Here is a 20,043-nt window from a genome sequence, read left to right on the forward strand (position 1 = left end):
AGTGAAATACTCCTTGCTCATTTGGTTGGAAGAGTTATGATGAATGTTAGTGATTGCAGACCAGATGAGTTTTGTTCCTGTGTTGAATACAGCATGCACAATTCTGTTATTTTTTTGGACTTCTCCAGGTAGAGTAGAAACTTTTTCTACTGGTTTTTTTACTTTTTTGTTTGGATTCCAGTAGTAAGATGTGCATCATTCTATGACTACAAATGTGGATCTTGTCAAAAAATAAATAAAAAAATTATAACCATAAATTTTTAAGCCATAAAGAAAACACATTAACACAAAACAAAATACGCTGCATATTTTTAAAAATGATCCTAGGGTACAAGCTGCAACATTGAATTATAAAATGTATCCTAGGTTTTTGAGGTGATTGAGGAAGTAGGACCCATGTTGAGGTAGGGATATACAATCTATTAGTTTTAACCTCCAATTTGCTAGCCTCACATAAGAAAATTAGAAATTTTGAGAGCAAGATGTGGGTGTTCAAACCCACAACATCCCACATCTAGACATTTGTGGGAAGGTAACTGTTTTCCCAGGTTAAAATGAGAAAAGAAAATGATAAACATAAAAAGATGAAAAAAAAATAAAAATAAGGAACTACCATATGAGGGTAAGTAAGATAAAACTTACCTCATGAAGTTAGCATTCCTGCCCCCAATATGGTAGAAGCACTAATTAACACAACATCAGTAAAGTGATAATTTACTATGACTGTTGTGCTTTTATGTGCAGCTTAAAGTGTACATCCACATAAAGTAGTGCTTAGTTATTAGGTTACTTTATTTTTTTAACTAAAACTAATTTTTAGTAATTTTTAATAGAATTTCTCCGATTTTACTTTATTTGTATTTAATACATTTTTGTATTTATTACAGAATGATTTCATTTTATCTGAAATTTCTTTATTAAATCCATTAACTATTAATTATTGTAATGATATATCAACATTACTAATAAAATATTGTAATTTATTACAAGTTTTACAATATCTGAATAACTGCAAAATTATAATGTTTGTAATAGATGGGTTTGGCATATTACTGTGTAAGGAGGGTAAACCATAAATTGGAAAATAAATATTTTTTGTTCTATCAAAAATATTTATATTGATATCCTTTTTCAATTACTCTAACTTCTAAATCTAAATAATGCATATCTGTATTAGAAATTGAAGTATTTTCAATTACTAATTCTGTTATATAAATGGTGTCAATAACATTATATATTTCAGAATTATTTATGCTAATTAAATCATCAATATATCTAAGTTAAAGTAAAAATATCTGGATTTTCATAGTAATACAAATATAAATTTCCTACATAAGTTGAATAGTTAGCTCCTGCTGGAACTACTATCACTTGTTAAAAACCTGTTTATTGAAAAATGTAAAATTATTATAAATACAGAAACTTAATATATTTTTTATGTTTTTGGAACAATATTTTCTTTTTCCAGTTTTGTTGAGATAACAATATTGTTCTATTGATGAATTTAAAACAAATATTAAATCTTTTAATAATATTATGGCATATAATGTTGTAAAATCAAATGTTTGAATACTTATTTACTTGCTCACACTTTCTATGACAATCTAAAATAGGTTGGTTATTTTTTATTATCCAAAATGTATGTGTTTTATTCTTAATATTTACATTTTTTATTTTATCAGGTAAAATATCAAGTAATTTAAATAATAATATAGATTTTTGTTTGATAATTGTTTTTATTTAATTGGAAATAAATCTAAATTTAATTAGAGATTTATGTAATTTTGGAATAACATAAAGAAATTGCAAATTTACATAAGATTATGTTTATAAGAAAGTTTATGATAAGCTTTAGCAAAATTATTAATTACTGGATCTTTAGATTGGTTGACAAATTTAAAAGTTTGTGTATTATTAATTTTTTTTATTATAATTAATGCATTGGATTTTTTGCAAATTATACCAATATTACAGTTAGCTTTATCAATAGGAACTATAACCCTTTTCTTGCAGTTTTTTTAATCTTATTTTTAGTTGATTAAATGATAAATCTGTATGGTATATAAAAAATTATGTGGGATAATTTTATTTCTATTTCTTTAAGTATATGTAATTTCCATTCTAAAACCATCTAGGTGGATAAGCTGTAATATAATTAAGTTTTAAAATATCTTCATCACTATTTTTCAAAATATTTTGGATTATTATTTTTATTACATTTTGTTGCTTTTCTGTATTTAACTTCTGTTTTGATTATTTCGTGTAATATTTTGTCTTTTATAATATTTAAATAATCGTTATAACATATTTATGAGAAGTATCAATGTATAAACTATTTTCACATTCACAAGATAAATTATGAACCACATCTATATTTAAATTAATTAAAAAACTAATAATTATATATTAATGGACCGATTGGAACTTTATAACTGACAATAGGTCTTAAGTTTTTACAAGAAAAATTATTATTGTTCATAGATTGATGAATAATTTTAGAAATCTGTAAATCATACAATATTTTATGTCTAAAATTAATTATCAAAAATGAATGTTTCTCTTTCTGTTTCTCTTTTCCAAAACTAGAAACTTTTAATCGATTATTTTTATGATGCGTACAAGTAAGTCTTTTGCATGATAATTTTGAAACATTCTCTTGGAGAAGTATGACCATCACTGCAATGGGGATACACCACATATTAGTCTTAACCTCCAATTTGCTAGTCTAGCATAAGAAAATTAGAAATCACAAGATTGAGATGTGGGTGTTCAAGCCCGCATTGTCCCACATTTATATCACCTTTCGCTGCCTTCAGACAGTTGTGGGAAGGTGACTGCTATCCCAAGTTAAAATAAGAAAAATAAAAGGATAAATATCAAAAGATGAAAAACAAATAAATAATTAATATACATACCACAGTCCGTTAATTCAAACTGTGAGTTGTGGATTGTAAATTAGTATAAGTAATTAATATATATTTGAAATTAATTACCTATGTTGTGAATACTAGAATGTAGAAAAGTTTTCTCTTTGTCATAATGTAGAGAGATCTCCATCAAGCATTGAAGTTTGCTCCACATGATAAAGGTAAGTTTTGATTTCAGTGTATGTGTAGTCATACATTTGGCTATATATATATAAAAGTAGCTTCCTGCTGCACTTAATAAAGTGCAGATAAATATAACTTTTGTTTTCTTATTTTCAAAGGTTTAAATAAACAGTACTGTTAATGTGGTTTATGTACGTTTTAAAATGTTTTATTGTTACATGAGCATATGTGATGAGGGTGTGTTTATTGTTCCATAGTAGTGAGTGTTACACTTGTTTTTATTGCTTCCTTTTTATTATTTAAAAAATGCTTGTTTTATATTATTGATAAAGTAGTTTTTTCAAATTTTACTTCATTGTTGAATAGTTTTTGTATTTTATCAATTTCGTTGAAATGTACATGTGTAGGAACATGTTTAATTGATTTTTAGTGCTTGCTCGTTCAGTGAAAATAAAGAGTATTCTTGCAGGCTTTTTTTTATATTATAAATAGGTTAAATACTTGCTATTTAACTATTAGTATATTGGTTTAATTTAGCATATGTTTGAAGGTAAATAAATAGACTTCAGAGTACCTTATGGAATATTTCAAAGTTTTCCACATGACATTCTTTTAAATATTTCATAGACCATTATGTTACAAATATATTCATTTTTGCTGTGACAAATATGCTGTTTCCAATATGGTGCTGTCCTCTATATGCAAAATGTTTTGCTTGTCACCAGTTCTAACACTTCAATCTTCCCCATTGGTTTACTGCATCTTCTCATTTAAATTATTATGCAACAACCATCCACCAATAAGAGAGTGACATATGCCCTTCTCATATTGACGACTCCCATTATTCATTTTTACCTGGCAATTACTTCTTGTTAGGCAATTGTTGAGTTCAGATCTATAATTTTGTGTAAATTTCTGCAATACTTGCTTTATTTTTAAAGTAATACTTTCCAAGTTTATACTGTTCTGTGTTCTGTAGTTTATTTTCAAGTTAACTTTTTTCCTTTTTTCTTTTATAGTTTAACCTTTTACTTCAACCATTTTCTCTGAATTCCCATTTTGTTCACAGTCAAATATGAATTTTTTTCTTGTCATGGCTTCTGCTACTGTAACTACTACTTTGAATGTCATGACACAGTGTTCAGGTATGGGGTCTTGGCTGAGGATGTCTTAGATTTAGTTCTTCAGGTGACTGAAATTTACATGGGTCATCCCTCTTCTCCCAAGTTTTCCCAGATGCTTATATTTCCAGTATAACCTATTCATAAAGTCAAGAATTTTTACAACCTGTTTCCTCTACTCCCCTTTGCCATGCTTCTAAGGAATAACCAGGTCCCCCTTCAGCCTTTCTGGACATGATATCTCAGGTAGTTACCTTCTGTCTGTATCCCTAGTTTCATGTGGTCCCACCATGTTACATGCTGTCATCTTGTCTGAGTATTTGGTGTTTTCTTCTCTTATGTATATCAGGGCCTATGTTAATAGTTTCCTCTTTCAACTGAGGACAGGGCCTAGCATGTGTGGGAAGCTGATTTTAAGAGTTCTCTAAGTTTATACCAAGCTCAGTTTTTCTATCTTTGTCTTTATCCTTATTTCTTTCCTTTGGTATATTTCATCCATCCTCCTTTCTGAGGCTATTCATCATTCTCCTAAGAGTGTTTTGAAGGATAACCATAACCTAGTTTTCTCCACATTGGCACAAATTGTCTCTTCTGTTCTATCCCTTCACTTGTAGCTTCTATACTACTGGGATTTTGTGGGTACATTTGCTCTCTTTGTTAACCTGAGGATGATTTAAGAATGTTGAAATGCTGTTCTCTGCTTTATTTTAATAAACGTTTTAATACCCATCCCATACCAGCTGTCTTGAGATACATTTTCCAACATTTTTAACGGCATTTACTTTTGATGTAGCTCTTGGTTTTCCATGCCCTCTCCCTCAGTTTCTTCGTATGAGGTTCTGTTGCTTTTGAGGACTTGGGCCTCCATGGAAGATCTTTTATGCATGACCTATGGGAATATGCATTCTCATCAGTGGATGTTGTATGACCAGTGGAATCCATTGGACTCTATTATCTCCCCCTTCCCATTCCATTCAGTTGACAGTAGGGGTTTTGGGTTCTGCTGGCATAGATGGCATAGATTCTTCATCTGAATCAATTTCTATATCATGAGTAGATCTGTCACAATGCAGTGCATCCCTCTTGTTGGGATTAATTGTTTGGAGATCAGTTCTTAGAGCATGGTTTGGGGTTATAGATAGACAAACATTATAATTCTGGGTTCCTTGTCCTACCATTTTTGCATGGTTTTGCCCATTGTTCTCCAACTCCAGGTAATTTTTTCCCAGAGGCTGATGTTGTGTAGAGTAGCTGAAGTCCCTCTATGCATTCCCTCTCATTGAGGTTTCAGTCCAAGAAGATAATTTCAAGTGGAGTGGTACCAGTGAGATTGGTCTTGCTTTTAAGTTAACTTCCATGTTGACATATTATTTCCTACTGATTTCGGGTGTTGGGTTATCAAGTGGCTGGTGTTAGTTAGTGACTTGTAAGCATGTGCCCTGTTTAGTCAAGTGGTAGGAATTTCTCCTTTCTGTCTTCTAAACTTGAGGTGAAGACAATGTGGACTCTCCTCCTACCATAGGTTGGATGATGTGTAACCTTGCTAATTGATTTTGGACTGTAGTTGCCCTTCTAGGTATGGTTTATCATGCCCTATTCAATCTACACCATGGAGCACATGTATGTTATTTTTCTGTCTATTCAGATATGATCATCATAATTTCTTTCCAGTTATTTGACACTCACCACTACGATGACTAAAAATATATCTCATTAGATGTGGTGAAATCTCCCATGGGTGTTCCTCTTCCAACAGAGGTTACTCTATGAGTGTTTTTTAAATACTTTTGAAGGATGCTTTTCTGTATTACTTGCCCTGGTCCCTCTAACTTTTCAGTTTAGGATTTTAGAAGTTATACAAGAGGAGGTAAGGTACCATATTAAAAGTTATTTTTCTACACTGAAAATATATTTTTGATAGGTACGTTCCTTGTCTCATCATTCCTACCCACTTACAGAACTTATTTTTTGCATATTTTCAAAGTCATTGTTAGATGAAATTCAGTAGAGGAAGTAACTTGCATCAGGTGGGTGTATTACACTCATTTTGGTATATCTTAGAATGGCTGGTATGGGTATTAACACTTTTATTGATAAGCAGAGAACAACTTTTTGACCTTCCTAGGTAATCTTCAGGTTAACAAAGAGAGAGTTTGCAACTGACTGTTGCTGGGCCCATCTTAGGGACAAGAGTATAAATGGGTATAGGATTGTAGAGGTGTTGCAGTTAGATGTTAGGTTATTAATTAGTATAGGTATAAAGGTGTTCTTTCATATTGGTTTAATTGTGGTTTTAGTTGTTGTATAAGAAGGGCTTCTTTGATTTTGCATTTACTTATATTTGTTTCCCTATTTAATATCTGGGTGTTTTCTATAGTTATGTTGTATTTATTTAATTTGCATTGTTCAAAAATGTGCAAATGTGTTTTTTTTTTTTTAATGTAGTTCCCATTTTTTTGCTTGTTTCTCCAATATAGAAGTTGTGGCAGTTGGTGTTGTGTATCAGTGTAGTTTTTACATACTATGGGCTTTAGTTTTGTACCTGGTTTTGGACAAATTTGGTGTTTACTGGAGTGTTGTGTTTTGTTAGGTTTTTTTTCAAATGTTGATTATTTTTTCACTGACGTTGGGAACATGTGGTATGCAACAGTGAAAGGTTTTGTAGTTTGTTGTATTTTGGGATTTGTTGTTGTTGGTCTAAGTGTGTGCATATAAATTTTTTTTCATGGTTTTTGGAGGAAATTTGTTGATGTTGATGAAATGTTTTATTTTGTTGATTTCATCATTAATTTAATTGGAAGGGCATAGTTTTGTAGCTGTGTTTATTTGGTTTCTTAATATGTTGAGTTTTTGATTTGTTTCATGTGCTGAGTCCTAAGGAATGTATAATGCGGTGTGGGTGATTTCTCTGTGGATTTCTGTTTTGAATTGTGTATCAGTTCTTGTGATTTTGATTTTAAGAAATGCTGTTGGATTGTTTTTTGTTTTTTTCTGTTCACAGGTAAACTTAATGTTGGGGTGTTATGAGTTAACGTGGTTGAAAAACTACCTACAAATAAACGGTCTAAATGTGAAGAATCCCGTGTTGCCAGTTCTAGTCAAAATATTTGACACAGTTTGAATCTCAATCCATCACTTCATACTGGAACAGGTATGTTGTTGATATAATTGCCGGATTCACATCTACAGAACACACACTTAGTTTTTTTCAACCATGTTAACTCAATACATCCCAGTATTGAAGTTCACCTGTGAACAGTAAAAAACTAACCAAATAGCATTTCTTAACCTCAAGATCACAAGAACTGATACACAATTCAAAACAGAAATCCACAGAAAAGTCACCCATACTGGATTATAGATTTCCTGGGTCTCAACACATTAAACAAAAACTCAACATATTAAGAAACCAAATAAACACAGCAACAAAACTATGCTCACCTGATAAAATGAATATAAAATCAACATTATAAACAACACTTTGTCAACATCCACAAATTTCCACCAAAAATTATGGAAAAAATTATATGCACACATTTAGACCAACAAAATTAAATCTCAAGACAAAACAAACTACAAAACCTTATACTGCTGCATACCATATTTTCCCAACATCAGTGAAAAAATAACCAGCATTTGTAAAAACTGAAAATGCAATGTTTTAGTAAACGCCATATTTATTCAAAAAACAGGTACAAAACTAAAGTCCATACTATGTAAAAACTACACTGACAAACACAAACATTATTTATAAAAAAACAATGCAACAACTGCCACGACTTCTATATTGGAGAAAGGGACAGAAAAATGGAAACTAGATTTATAGAACAAAATACGTATTTGAACATTGCAAATCAAATAAACACAACACAACATAATCATAGAAAACACCCAGATACTAAGTAGGGAAACAAATTTAAACAAATTGAAAATCAAAGAAGCCCTACTTTAGAGCAACTAACACCAAAATTAAACCAATATAAAATAACACCTTTATACCTATACTAATTAATAACCTAACTTCTGACTGTAATGCCCCCTACAATCCCATACTCATTTATACTCTTATCCCTAAGACATATGCCTGGCAATGGTCAGTTGTAAACTCTCTTTGTTAGCCGAAGATGACTCGGGAATGTTGAAACATTGTTCTCTGTTAATACCTGTACAAGCCATTTTGAGATAACTTTTTTATTTCAAGTGAGTTTCTTATCATCAAGAACTCCTATTGGTGATGCTTTTTCAAATGATAACATGTGTGAAGATACAGTAAATCACATTGATTGTTGCATAGATGGGAGTTACATGGCAGGTGGCAAGCAAAACATTTTGCATATAGAGGACAACAATGAACAAGAAAAGCTATTACGAAAAAAAGAAGTAAATACTTGTCAGAAATATATTTCCAGTATTGTAAAGTTATAACTTTTTATATCCATTTCAATTAAATTGAGCTTCCATATTAGCAACTTCCTGAGCTATAAAAACCTGAGGGGGATCATGGAAATAAACCATGAGCAAACCTTATCTATAGACATTGAAAATTACTTAAAAATTTTGTCTAAACTATGTTATTAAACGGGGAAAACATAAACCTAAAGAATATATTTATTTTTAACATTTGTTATCTTATTTCAGTGTTTATGGCAGAAACTGTCTAAAACTATGTGGTTAAACAGTATAATATGATATGTGTATTGTTAATATGTTATTTTGTTTCAGCGGTTATGTCAGAAATAGTGGCTGTAAAAGGAGAAATGCAAGCATACAAGGCCAAGGAGAAAAAAGCCTATGCTAAACTGTTCCATTGACAATGAGTTATAATACCTTAAATATTTAACTCCTGGAACAGAAACTATAAACCTAGTAATTGTAGACCAGAATTAAGAATGCATCATTAGTTGTTCCAAGAGCATACTGATATGTAATGATATTACTGGGCCAGAAAAAAACAACAAAAAACCTTTGGTTACATGTTTCTAAATGTGATTATGCTGGTTCTGTGAGAATTGGGAAGAAAAGTATACTGATTTGTTGAAGGAGGAAATAATTACTGCAAAGTATTACAAAATCAAGAAAAGTTTTAGGTTAATTTAGCTGATTCAGTACTGGTTAAAAGGTTATTGACCTAGAAAAAAACAGAAAAAAAGAATGGTACTAAATTGTATCACAGATAAACAAATCACCTAACCCTCAAAGGAAGAAATTTTTTTTAGGCTGTTTACATAAACTTATCCTTGCAGATACAGTTCTAGAGACCTACAGACAACTGTAGTTATTCAGAAAGAATGCTAATCAGTGATAAAAATATTCATAATTCTGTGAACATGTAATACTTATACTTTTTGTCTGCATGCAAATTTCATCATTATTCAGTGATTAAACTGGGACAGACGGAATGGTCTGGAACAGTGCTCTGCCTCTCAAGGATTCATGCCATCAGTGTTTGTGGTCTTCTGACTGGTATGTGAAAGTAGATCACAAAAATGAGTTCCACCATTTTCAAAATCCTAATTTAACCACTATTATTATTAAAAGTTGTGAAGGAAACCAGCAGGAAAAATTTTTTTTTGTTCTCAAGTTGAAAATTGTCATGCTGGTTTAATGCATTTACTAATCAGTGGGAAGTTTTACAATGGAATGAAGTTCTGAAAACTGATAAATATGTATCGGTTAAATCTGCTTAATGTTTCATAAGAAAGCTTCGTATCCACCAATCTTGTACTGCAAAGTCATAATAGAAACACAGACTTAGCATTAGAAAGGAATGCAAGTTTTACTGGATATAGACAAGTGGGCAGCTCAGTTACCTATTCCTCTTGTAACAGCAATAAATTGTAACTGATATCTTTGCTTTATTATGTATTATACCATGTAGATAGGACATTTGACTTTTGATGACTTTTAAACTTTGACTTAGATGAAGGTTTTACTGATATATTCCCCAATCTTTGTAGAATTTAATACACAAACTTGTCAGTTGAAGGTAAGTGCTAATATAGCCATTTCAAAAATATAGTGTATGTAAACAGTGATTTAATATATTTTGTGCATTTTTAACAAAAATTTTCTTTTTTTGTTTGAAAAAACCAAAATCAAACAAAAGGAACAGTATGGTATGTTCTTTCATTAAATCTTATTGTTACACCTTTTCTTCTGAAGAATACATTCCAAATTAAAAGTATATGCTTAACACATTGAAAAGTTTATTAAAAGTTGTTGGTTGAAAGCATATTGAAATATTATGGTATAACCGTTGGAAACACATTTATTAATATATGGCAGTAGCTTCAGAAATAAAATAATTTTAGTATTCAGCTGTGATTTTGTTATTTGCATAAAAATCCCTAAATGTTTTTTAAGTTCAGGGTTTGAACAACCTATAAAGACTGATAACTAACAAGAGATTTTAGAGAGTTTGTTTATTTACAAATTTTTTTTAAATATAGCAGATAAGCCTTGAATTAGCATTTTATGCAAAAAAGAAAGAATAATCATAAAACATGAAAAAATATAAACTCAGTATTTTCTTAAACTTTGAATATTTACATTATGTCACAGTCAGATTCATCTATACAGTTTGGTTCTCAAACATATAGAGGTTGATTTATTTTTATTTGGATTATTGGTAGGACTTTTAACTTGGTAAGGCAGAGGATTATTTGATAAGACTTGTTTTCATTTTATCAGCAGAAAAAGAACTAAAACCATCTTCTATATAAAATAGTTGAAGATGCATAATTTTTTAAAAGCAATTTAAAAATGTAGATAACAAATATCTAATAGTTATTGCTTTGAAATCAATAAAAAAAAAGGCTTTGTGAAAAGATAGGAGATTTGAAAATCTTAACCACGTCTTTCTCTGGATATGTTGTGTGAATTTATTTGTGACAGAAAAACTCAAACTGGTTGAAAACAACCTATACAAAGGACAAAAAATAGTCAGGAAGATCTAATAAACAAAACCTCGTATAATTTGAAATTATGGTTTGAAACTACACTCAATAGCCATTTTATTAGGTACACCTCTTTAACACAAATAACCAAAGAGCAAATCATGTGGCTGCAACTCAATATATGAAGCATGTAAACATGGGAAAGAGGTTAAGTTGTTGTTTGACCACACATTCTACTGGGGAAAGATGTACGATCTAAGCAACTTTGACCATGGAATGATTTTTGGTGCCAGATGTGGTGGTTCTAGCATCTCAAACTGCTAACCTCCTGGGATTTTCATGCACTACAGTCTCTAGAGTTTACACAAAGTGGTGTGAAAAACAAAAAAATATTCAGTGAATAGCAGTCCTGTGGAGGAAAACATCTTGTTAATGAGAGAGACCAGAGGAGAATGGCCAGGTTCAAGCTGACAAGAAGGCTACAAATACTCAAATAATCATTCTACAACAGTGGTATGCAGAAAGGCATCTCTGAACACACATGTCAAATCTTGAAGTGAATGGGCTAGAGCAGCTGAAGATCATGCAGTGTTCCACTCCTGTCAGCTGAGAACAGGAAGATGAAACTACAGTTGGCAAGGATTACCAAAACTATAAAAGTGAAGATGGGAAAAATGTTGTCTGGTGTAACGAATTTCGATTTCTGCTGCGACATGCAAATGATAAGGTCAGAACTTGTCATAAAAAAAAAAAAACGACTAATCTATGGATCCATTCTGCCTTGTGTCAGTAGTAAAGGTTGGTGATGGTAGTGTAATGGTGTTTTGTTGGCACACATTAAGCCCCTTAATACCAACCATGCATCATTTGAATGCCACAGCATACCTAAGTATTATTGCTGACCATGTGCATTCTTTTATAGCCACAGTCTAAACATTTTCCAGTGGCTACATTCAGCAGGATAATGCATCATTTCACAAAGCACACATCATCTCAAGCTGGTTCCATGAATCAGACAGTGTCTTCAATGTACTTCAATGGCCTGCACAGTCTTTAGGCCTCAATTCAAAAGAGTATCTTTTGAATGAGATTGAATGGGAGGTTTGTAGCATGAATGTGTGGTCAACAAATTTGCAGGAACTGCGTGATGCTATCGAGTCAGCATGAACCAAAATCCCCAAGGAATGTTTTCAGCACCTTGTTGAATTCAAGCTGTTCTGGAGGCAGAAGGGGGGGGCCTACCTTGTACTATACAGGTGTATATTGTAAGTGTATAACACGCAGAAGAAGATGTTAGTTATCTTATTTACTGCAGCTATAATGTAAACAGGTTGGATGTTGTTTTTATTCTGCACATTGCAGGTGTGCTATTTGTGGCTGATTAGTTATTATATAAACAATTTTTCAGGTAAATTCCTTGGTTTTTACAGTAGCTTAACATATAGTAGCCATTTTCCAGTTATAAAAAGAACACTACATAACCCCATTACGGGTAAATCTACTCGCATTTTAAAATTAATTTGTCAAACTTGTTTCTTCTATTGGGTGCCATAAATAAAGATGTAATTTGGTAGCGCCATATTTTGGGACATACAAAAACATAACCAGTGTTAAGTTGCTATACGGTCAGATTTGAAACAAACACGTGGCAATAGACAGTCTAAATTGGTTATGGAAAGCAGTAGATGAGTGGTTTGTTTTGTACATGACAGCCTTACAACTGAGACTTTTATAATGAAAAGCTTTGCTGTTAGGACATTGTGAAAATACTCCGATGTGATATAGTGACGACAAGGAGTTTAAAAGCATAAAACTTTAAAATCATTTGAATACAACTTACTAAATTATTTTTATAAACTTTGGAATAATATACAATGGAAAATTACTTTTATCCGTAAATAACTATTTTGTAATGGCTGATTTAGTTTTTTTGTAAACAGTTTTCAGTTAAATTTCTTGATATTTTAAAGTAGTTTAACAAGTAGCAGCAACTTTTCAATTACGAAAGAACATTGCATACAATCATTATGGATAAATATGCTTCTATTTTAAATTTTTTTTCCATTAAATAGCAGAAATAAAAATGTGACTACAGAAACAATTAAACTTGTAGCACTATTCCTTGAGAAGTGAGATGATACAATAACAATATAGTGTAAAGTATGACAAAGTTCAATTTAATATGAGCATTATGTTTGTTCTTTGTTTCCAATTGTAAAGGGATCGTTAAATATGTAACAAGTATACTTTCGAAGAATGTGATAACATTTAGCATGTACTTCTTATTTCACGAATTCATTTTTAATATCGCTTTAAGCATTCAAATGTCAACTTAGGGAAATTTGTGTTGATCCACCTTTATAGAATTTTAATGATACTCTTTCGCTATTAAGTTTCAAAGCTTATTTGAGAGTGTTTTTTATGCATAAATAATTTGATTCGATGCAATTTCAAACTGATGTTACTATAACGTACTCTATGTTACTGATAAGTTAAAAAGTGTCTTATAAACAATATCTATACACTTAATGTTTTACTTCAAATATTTAAAAACCTTTACGTGCTGCAGGGAAGGTCTTGTGTTCGCTTCATGCGTATGGGATATGCATACTTTGAATTATTAAAAAGTTTGTTTTTTTGTTATTGTTGTGTTAAAGAAAATATGTTTCGGTTCTAAATTATTTTAAACCTTTGTCTAAAATTTTTGAAATAACTTTTAAATTATTGAAAAAGATGAGTTTTAGAAGTATTGACTGGATTTTTTGTATTGGAAGATCAGTTTGATTATTACACGTTGCGTAAAAAGAGTAAAACCATATAATGTCTTATTAGAATATAACCTTAACCTTATAACGTCAGTAGTTATCATCAATAACTTGTGATGAAAAGTGAGTTACTTCTGTAGTTAAGGATAAAAAAAAATAACTAGCTGAAGGGGAAAATTCTATTGATGATGATTTTGTGGCAGAATTCGCGTTTTGTAATAGAAATGTTCGTTGGTTTTTGTTTTTTTTTTAGGGGAGGGGAAACGAACTAAAATGGAGCGATGTCGCGGACGCGTGTGTGTGTGTGTGTGTGTAACCGAAATAATAATGCAGTAGTGGCATTTGTTTTGCTGAAATAGAACGAAATCCGAACGCCACAAGTTGTGATTCACACTTAAGAAATGTGGCACTATCTGTTGGATGGTATCATAAACAAAAATTCATATAAATGACAAAGTTTGGGTATTCAAGATTCAGATAATTAGAAAAATAACAAAGGTATGTTCTACGCGTATTTCTTTATAACAGAACATAATTTTATGTGAAAATACTCTCCTCACAACAAGAGCACGTGATGCAGATAGCATAGTTGCTGTACACCATAAAACGTCAAACTGAACCACCCCCAAGAACACAACTTTCACCTGAACTGTGCGTGACGAGTTATTTATATATTTATTGATGTAATTTTGAAATGTAAAACTAAACCCCTTCCCATGGAACAGGAGTATGTCTGCGAACTCACACCGTTAAAAACCGTGTTTCTGCCCGTGGCGGGCAGAACACAGCGCGCGTTGTGTAGCTTTGTGATTAATTCTAAACAAACAAACTAAAACTCTAAAGTTCTTAGAAAATGTTTATCAATAAAAGGTAGAACTTTTAATATGTTAAACATTGCAATTTATATCAGTAACGTTTATGAAAAATTTTTGAGCTCTATATATTGAATCATTTTGGTGCAATGGTAATATTATTTGACTAAGCAGTTTAGCTTGATTAAATGGTTTGGACAAAAACATATTGACTGTAAATGTAAATATTTTTATATAAGTATGTGTACACAATTGCAATATTTAATTTTCATGTTTAGAAAGTTATGTTTATATCTTACCCAATATTTATGGTATAATTTGAAGAACCTATGTATAAAGAAATGTGAGGCTAATTTTTATTTTAACGAATATCAGATCTTTCCACTGTTTTTGGTATTTTATTTCTGTGTCACTAATCCCTGCCATACCAAATAAGCTCGTCCTTTCAGCCGTAGGGGTTTTCTACTGGTATGATCAATCCCACTATTTGTTAGTAAAAGAGTAGCCCAAGAGGTGGCAGTGGATGGTGATAACTAGCGGCCTTCCCTCTAGTCTTACACTGCTAAATTATGGACGGCTAGTGCAAATAACTCTCATATAGCTTTGTGCGACAAACACTAAATATTTTTTTATTATCTTACTGACACAATGCAAAACACACACACACACACAATCTCTTTCAAAAAGGCCCGGCATGGCTAGGTGATTAGAGAGTTTCACTCGTAACCTAAGAGGCGCCAGTTTGACTCCCCGTCCTATAAAACATTTTCGCCCATTCAGCCATGGAGGCGTTATAGCCTATAGGTCAATCCTACTATTCGTTTGTCAAAGATTAGCCCGAGAGTTGGTGTTGGATGATGATGACTACCTGCCTTCCATCTACTGCTAAATTAAAGAAAGACAACCTTGTCTAGCTTTGTGCGAAATTCAAAACAAAACACTATTTTAAAAGTATGCTAGAAGACATCAATACGAAGCACTTAAAATTTTTATTGTTGCCAAAAAAAAGTTACCAGTTATGTAATTTTAACAAGAATGAAATTGGCCTTCTTTACAACACAGATTTTGTAAGGATCTAAGACCAGTGTCCAAAATATTGCCTCCACATGCTTTGGAAAAGACACCGATACGAACATTCTCAACATCTTTCTGTATTGTGTCACAGGCTTGCTGTCCTACCGAAATCTCGCCTTCTCCTGGTGGTATACTCTCCAGATCACCATTGTTCGTGATCTCTGTAAACTATATGAAAAATACGACAAACATATATTGAATGTCCATCAGTTTAATAATTTAAGTATACAACTAATGATAAAACACAACTAACAAACGAACATTAATTAACTTTACAAAGTGTTCCGTTTAACGAGATGTCATAAATCTTCATTTTAGATATAAATATCTTTTCAATAGTTCAGAATCGGCTCCCAGTAATAACCATCGTGTGCTAGTTGAATGCGATTACACAACTGTTTAAAACCATGAACTATATATAACAAATTATTAGTTGATTGGTTTTAATCTAAAAATAGCAACGCATAAATAAATATATATATATATTACCAGATCGAAACAAAAATCATTGCATTCGAATTCTCCAATCCAGTCGCCACAGTCCAGATTTACAGGGTAGGTAAACTCTGCGATCAAGTCCTTGGGTTTACTGTCTTGCATCGCGTAGCTTAAGCATTTACAAGCAACTGCTTGTGTCCTGTAATAATAATTATACTAAATGACTACTTATAACTAGCACTTGTTAACTCTAGCCTGTATTTGTTCAATTTGGTTTGTTTAGAATTAAGCACAAAGCTACACAGTATCGAAACCCGATTTCAGCGGTGCGAGTCAGCAGACATACCGCTGTGCTATTGTGGTGTCTAACCGATATAATTAAACATAAAATATCAAAGTAAAAATTTATTCCTGCATCTATAGCAATGGAGGGGACGTTATCTATATACATAATGTTAGCTTTGGTCGAATTAAGTAGAGTTTGGTTTGTTTTGAATTTCGCGCAAAGCTACACGAGGGCTATCTGCGCTAATTAAGTAGACATTATTTATTACGTTTCAATTCAGTAAAGCAAAAGTGCACGTTTCACTTGAACATTTGTTTAAGTTTTCTAATTCAGCTATTAGAAAACGGTAGTTTAAGCTTTTTGTTCACAGTGATTACTGGCAACGCCGGATTAAGGTATGGGTTTACCGGGCGGAAGCCTTGAACCTCACACTAATTAAGGGGCTTCAAGCTGTGACTATAAATGTATTGCACGTAGAGGTTCTGCCTCGAAGCCTAGAGCCAATAAATCCCGTAATTCGACTTTGATTACTGGGAATATTTCTAGCATTTAGCAACTTATCCTATTTAGGAGCGATATTTCTAGTACTTATCAAAATCAATAACGGATATGCTACTATGACACCTAGAATGCATTTATGTTAATACTAAGGGGTTGCAAGCGTATGTTTATAAACTTTATAGCTTTTGGTGCATAATTCGTTATCAGCATCTTTATTTTGTGGACATTTAATTGTTAATTTCCTGCACATTTGACGAACAACAGCTTAAAGACCTCACGGAGGGTTTATACAGGGTAAAATCGTGTTTTGATATCTGCTTTGTGTAGAGCACAGATAGTCCATTACGTACCTTTGAACTTAACAACAATTACAGATTAAAAATAGGTTTTATCCGGAAAGTGCGAATGAAACTGATGCTGTCTGTAAGGTCATTGTGAATGCAAATACATAAAATATGAATTCAAGAGAGAGCAGTCGTTCTTAAAATCATTCATCACTTTCTTCATAAATTTGGTGAAATACTCTTTCGAAGTATACAAAAATGTTAAATGTATTCTCGTTAATGTTCGTGAAATATTTCAAAATCTCTAAAATACATCTAATATCAATAGAGTACCTGATTTGATATTTAACTTATAATTACTCTCTAAAGCATTATTTAACCTGGAAGCTGAGAAGGTTCGAAAATTTGACAGATTTCTATTGTTAGAAGATAAATGCAACAATGTTTTGAAAGTAATAACATAAAATTGAACACATTTCTGAAGTTGATTGTGAGAATATAGTAGAAATATTTTTATATTTTCAGTTCACTAAGCAAATAATTGTAGGTAAATCTTTTCACACAACTCAAGAAATAAGTTTTGATTTTTCATTCGAAGAATAAATGTAATATAATATTCGTAATGAGGTTACGCAAGGGTTCACATTATCACTTACTTTACCATATTTAGACGCATTCTCTGTAAATAAATACCAAAAATAATTTGTTAGTTATATATTACAATTTTCAGGACAAAAATCCATTAAAAATTGTACGTTTTTCCTCGTTAGTAAAAACCTTGTCTTTCAGTGAATAACCTATTTATTTCCAAAATCGACGACATTTCAGATGATACTGGCAAATATGACCTAATTTTAATATTAATAAAATGTGTGTTAAAATGAAAGAATGCGATCTTACTGAGCAGGTATGATTTTTTGTTTCAAGCAAAACTACAGAAGGTTATGCGTTAGCCGTCCATATGTACGAACTGATAAGTATAGGGAAGGAAGTTAGTTAGTCATGAGTATCTTTCGACAGTACTAGGTTATTCTGATGAAATCGTTGGGTTTTACTATTACTCTTGTAACACACCTGTATTTCGAACGTTGTAGAGCACGATCTTATTTTAGTGGTAAGAAGACATAAGTCGTAAATCCTCAAACTAAAACCCTGATACGGTAACTACTAGGCCACTTCTGATAGCTATTAAAAAAAAGTGAGAATAACCATATACATACTCAAATTCTTACAAAAAGGTAGGTTAAACCTCACCGAATCTTGCTAAAATGTACAAACATTTTACCTAAGGAAAGAGCAGAACAAGAGAAGCGACACAAAAAAAATCTTCATGTTTGAACTAGGGCTATTCAGAGGGCTGCTCTACTTTTATTTGTCACGTTCGAATTCCGTTATCAACTTTTTTAGATCGTGCGATTCATAGTTATTAATATTATATCCCTCCTGTTCATTTCCCATGTGAAACAAATATCTGCAACACAGTGTTATCTGTAAGATACGGTACTCGCTAACAGGATGCAGTTAACATAACCTGGATCGCGAACAGTTAAACCATTTGTTTGGTTTGGTTTGAATTTCACGTAAAACTACCTAAGAGCTATCTTACTAGCCGTCCATAATTTATTAGTGAAAGGTCAGAGGAAAGGCAGTTAGCCATAACTTCCCACCACCAACTCTTGGACTACTCATTTATCAACGAATAGTGAGGTTGATCGTAATATTATAACACCCTTATAGTTTAAAGGACGAGCATGTTTAGTGTAAAGGTGATTGACCGTAACCCTCACATTACGAGTCGAGCCTGTTAAATTCTTAAAAATACTGCATTTGTGCAAATCCCAAAAGATATTAAGCTTTTGTTAAAACATCGTTTGTTTTTTTGCCACAAATAATAATGAATATATGCGAATCGAATATCTAATGTTATCATAAATGGCCCGGCGTGGCCAGATGGTTAAGGCACTCGACTCGTAATCTGAGGGTCGCGGGTTCAAATCCCCGTCGCATCAAACATGTTCGCCCTTTAACCCGTTTGGGCGTTATAATGTGACAGTCAATCCACACTATTACGAGTCGCACGCCTTAATCCACCTGGCCATGCCGGTTCAACTAAAATGTTGACAGAGTTCGAATGTGGGAGAATTGTCGAGCTGCAAAATCAAGGTCTCTCTCAACGTGCCATCGCTGGTGAAGTTGGGCGTAGTAAAACTGCTGTTGCAAATTTCTTAAAAGACCCTGAGGGCTACAGAACGAGAATTACAAGTGGTCCCCCAAGAAAATTTCGCCGGCGTTGAGCAGAAGGATTCGACGGGTTGTCCGGCAAGACACCAGCTGATCGTCAAACCAGATTAAGGCCCTTATGGATGCAGAATGCAGCTCAAGAACAATAAGACGGCATCTACAAGAGAAAGGCTTTAAAAACCGTAAACGTCTTCAAAGTTCACGCCTCCTTTCACACCACAAAACAACTCGGGAAAACTTTGCTGAGAAGCACCAAACATGGGACGTAGAAAAGTGGACGAAGATTTTGTTCTCTGATGAGAAAAAAATTAACCTGGATGGTCCAGATGGCTTCCAACGTTACTGGCATGATAACGATATCCCACTGGAGACATTTTCTGCACGACATGGAGGAGGTTCCATCATGATCTGGGGTGCTTTTTCCTTTTTTGGAACAATGTAGCTTCAGGTTATTCAGGGGCGTCAAACAGCAGCTTGCTACATTGGCATGTTGGAGTGAGCATCCTTATTGACTGAAGGCCCTCGCTTGTGTTGAAATGACTGGATCTTTCAGCAGGACAATGCTGCAATCCACA

General features: G+C 32.5%; 2 protein-coding genes across 7 annotated transcripts in view; one reads left to right on the plus strand and one right to left on the minus strand.

The window, feature by feature from the left end:
• The window catches only part of LOC143255790 (peptidyl-prolyl cis-trans isomerase D-like), a 39,354-nt gene extending 28,866 nt beyond the window's left edge, over positions 1–10,488 (plus strand). For all 5 annotated transcript variants that reach the window (XM_076512026.1, XM_076512017.1, XM_076512036.1 and 2 more), the window contains exons 10-11: positions 3,046–3,088; positions 8,894–10,488. In XM_076512026.1, coding sequence (XP_076368141.1) covers positions 3,046–3,088; positions 8,894–8,982 — 132 coding nt within the window. In that variant the 3' untranslated portion in view covers positions 8,983–10,488. The remainder of the gene's footprint in view (positions 1–3,045; positions 3,089–8,893) is intronic.
• A 5,126-nt stretch (positions 10,489–15,614) lies between these two features.
• LOC143255807 (uncharacterized) lies at positions 15,615–18,629 on the minus strand. 2 transcript variants are annotated; one of them, XM_076512069.1, is made up of 3 exons: positions 18,513–18,629; positions 16,208–16,355; positions 15,615–15,886 (listed from the first exon to the last, which is right to left on the minus strand). In XM_076512069.1, exons 1-3 carry the CDS (start codon positions 18,557–18,559, stop codon positions 15,671–15,673), a joined length of 411 nt encoding a protein of 136 aa, XP_076368184.1. In that variant the 5' UTR covers positions 18,560–18,629; the 3' UTR covers positions 15,615–15,670. The 2 variants fall into 2 exon arrangements, with proteins under 2 accessions (XP_076368184.1, XP_076368195.1); XM_076512080.1 differs by having other exon boundaries at positions 18,482–18,522.
• Positions 18,630–20,043: the final 1,414 nt, after the last annotated feature.

Source organism: Tachypleus tridentatus, chromosome 1 (assembly GCF_004210375.1).
Source record: "Tachypleus tridentatus isolate NWPU-2018 chromosome 1, ASM421037v1, whole genome shotgun sequence".
Classification (NCBI taxonomy): domain Eukaryota; kingdom Metazoa; phylum Arthropoda; class Merostomata; order Xiphosura; family Limulidae; genus Tachypleus; species Tachypleus tridentatus.

Excerpts from the sequence above, each read along its gene's own strand:
- LOC143255807 (XM_076512069.1), bottom strand. The coding sequence starts at position 18,559 with ATGAAGATTTTTTTTGTGTCGCTTCTCTTGTTCTGCTCTTTCCTTAG. Across the intron at positions 16,356-18,512 it reads TTGTTCTGCTCTTTCCTTAG|GACACAAGCAGTTGCTTGTA; the intron begins GTAAAATGTTTG and ends TTATTATTACAG. Across the intron at positions 15,887-16,207 it reads ATGATTTTTGTTTCGATCTG|TTTACAGAGATCACGAACAA; the intron begins GTAATATATATA and ends TTTTTCATATAG.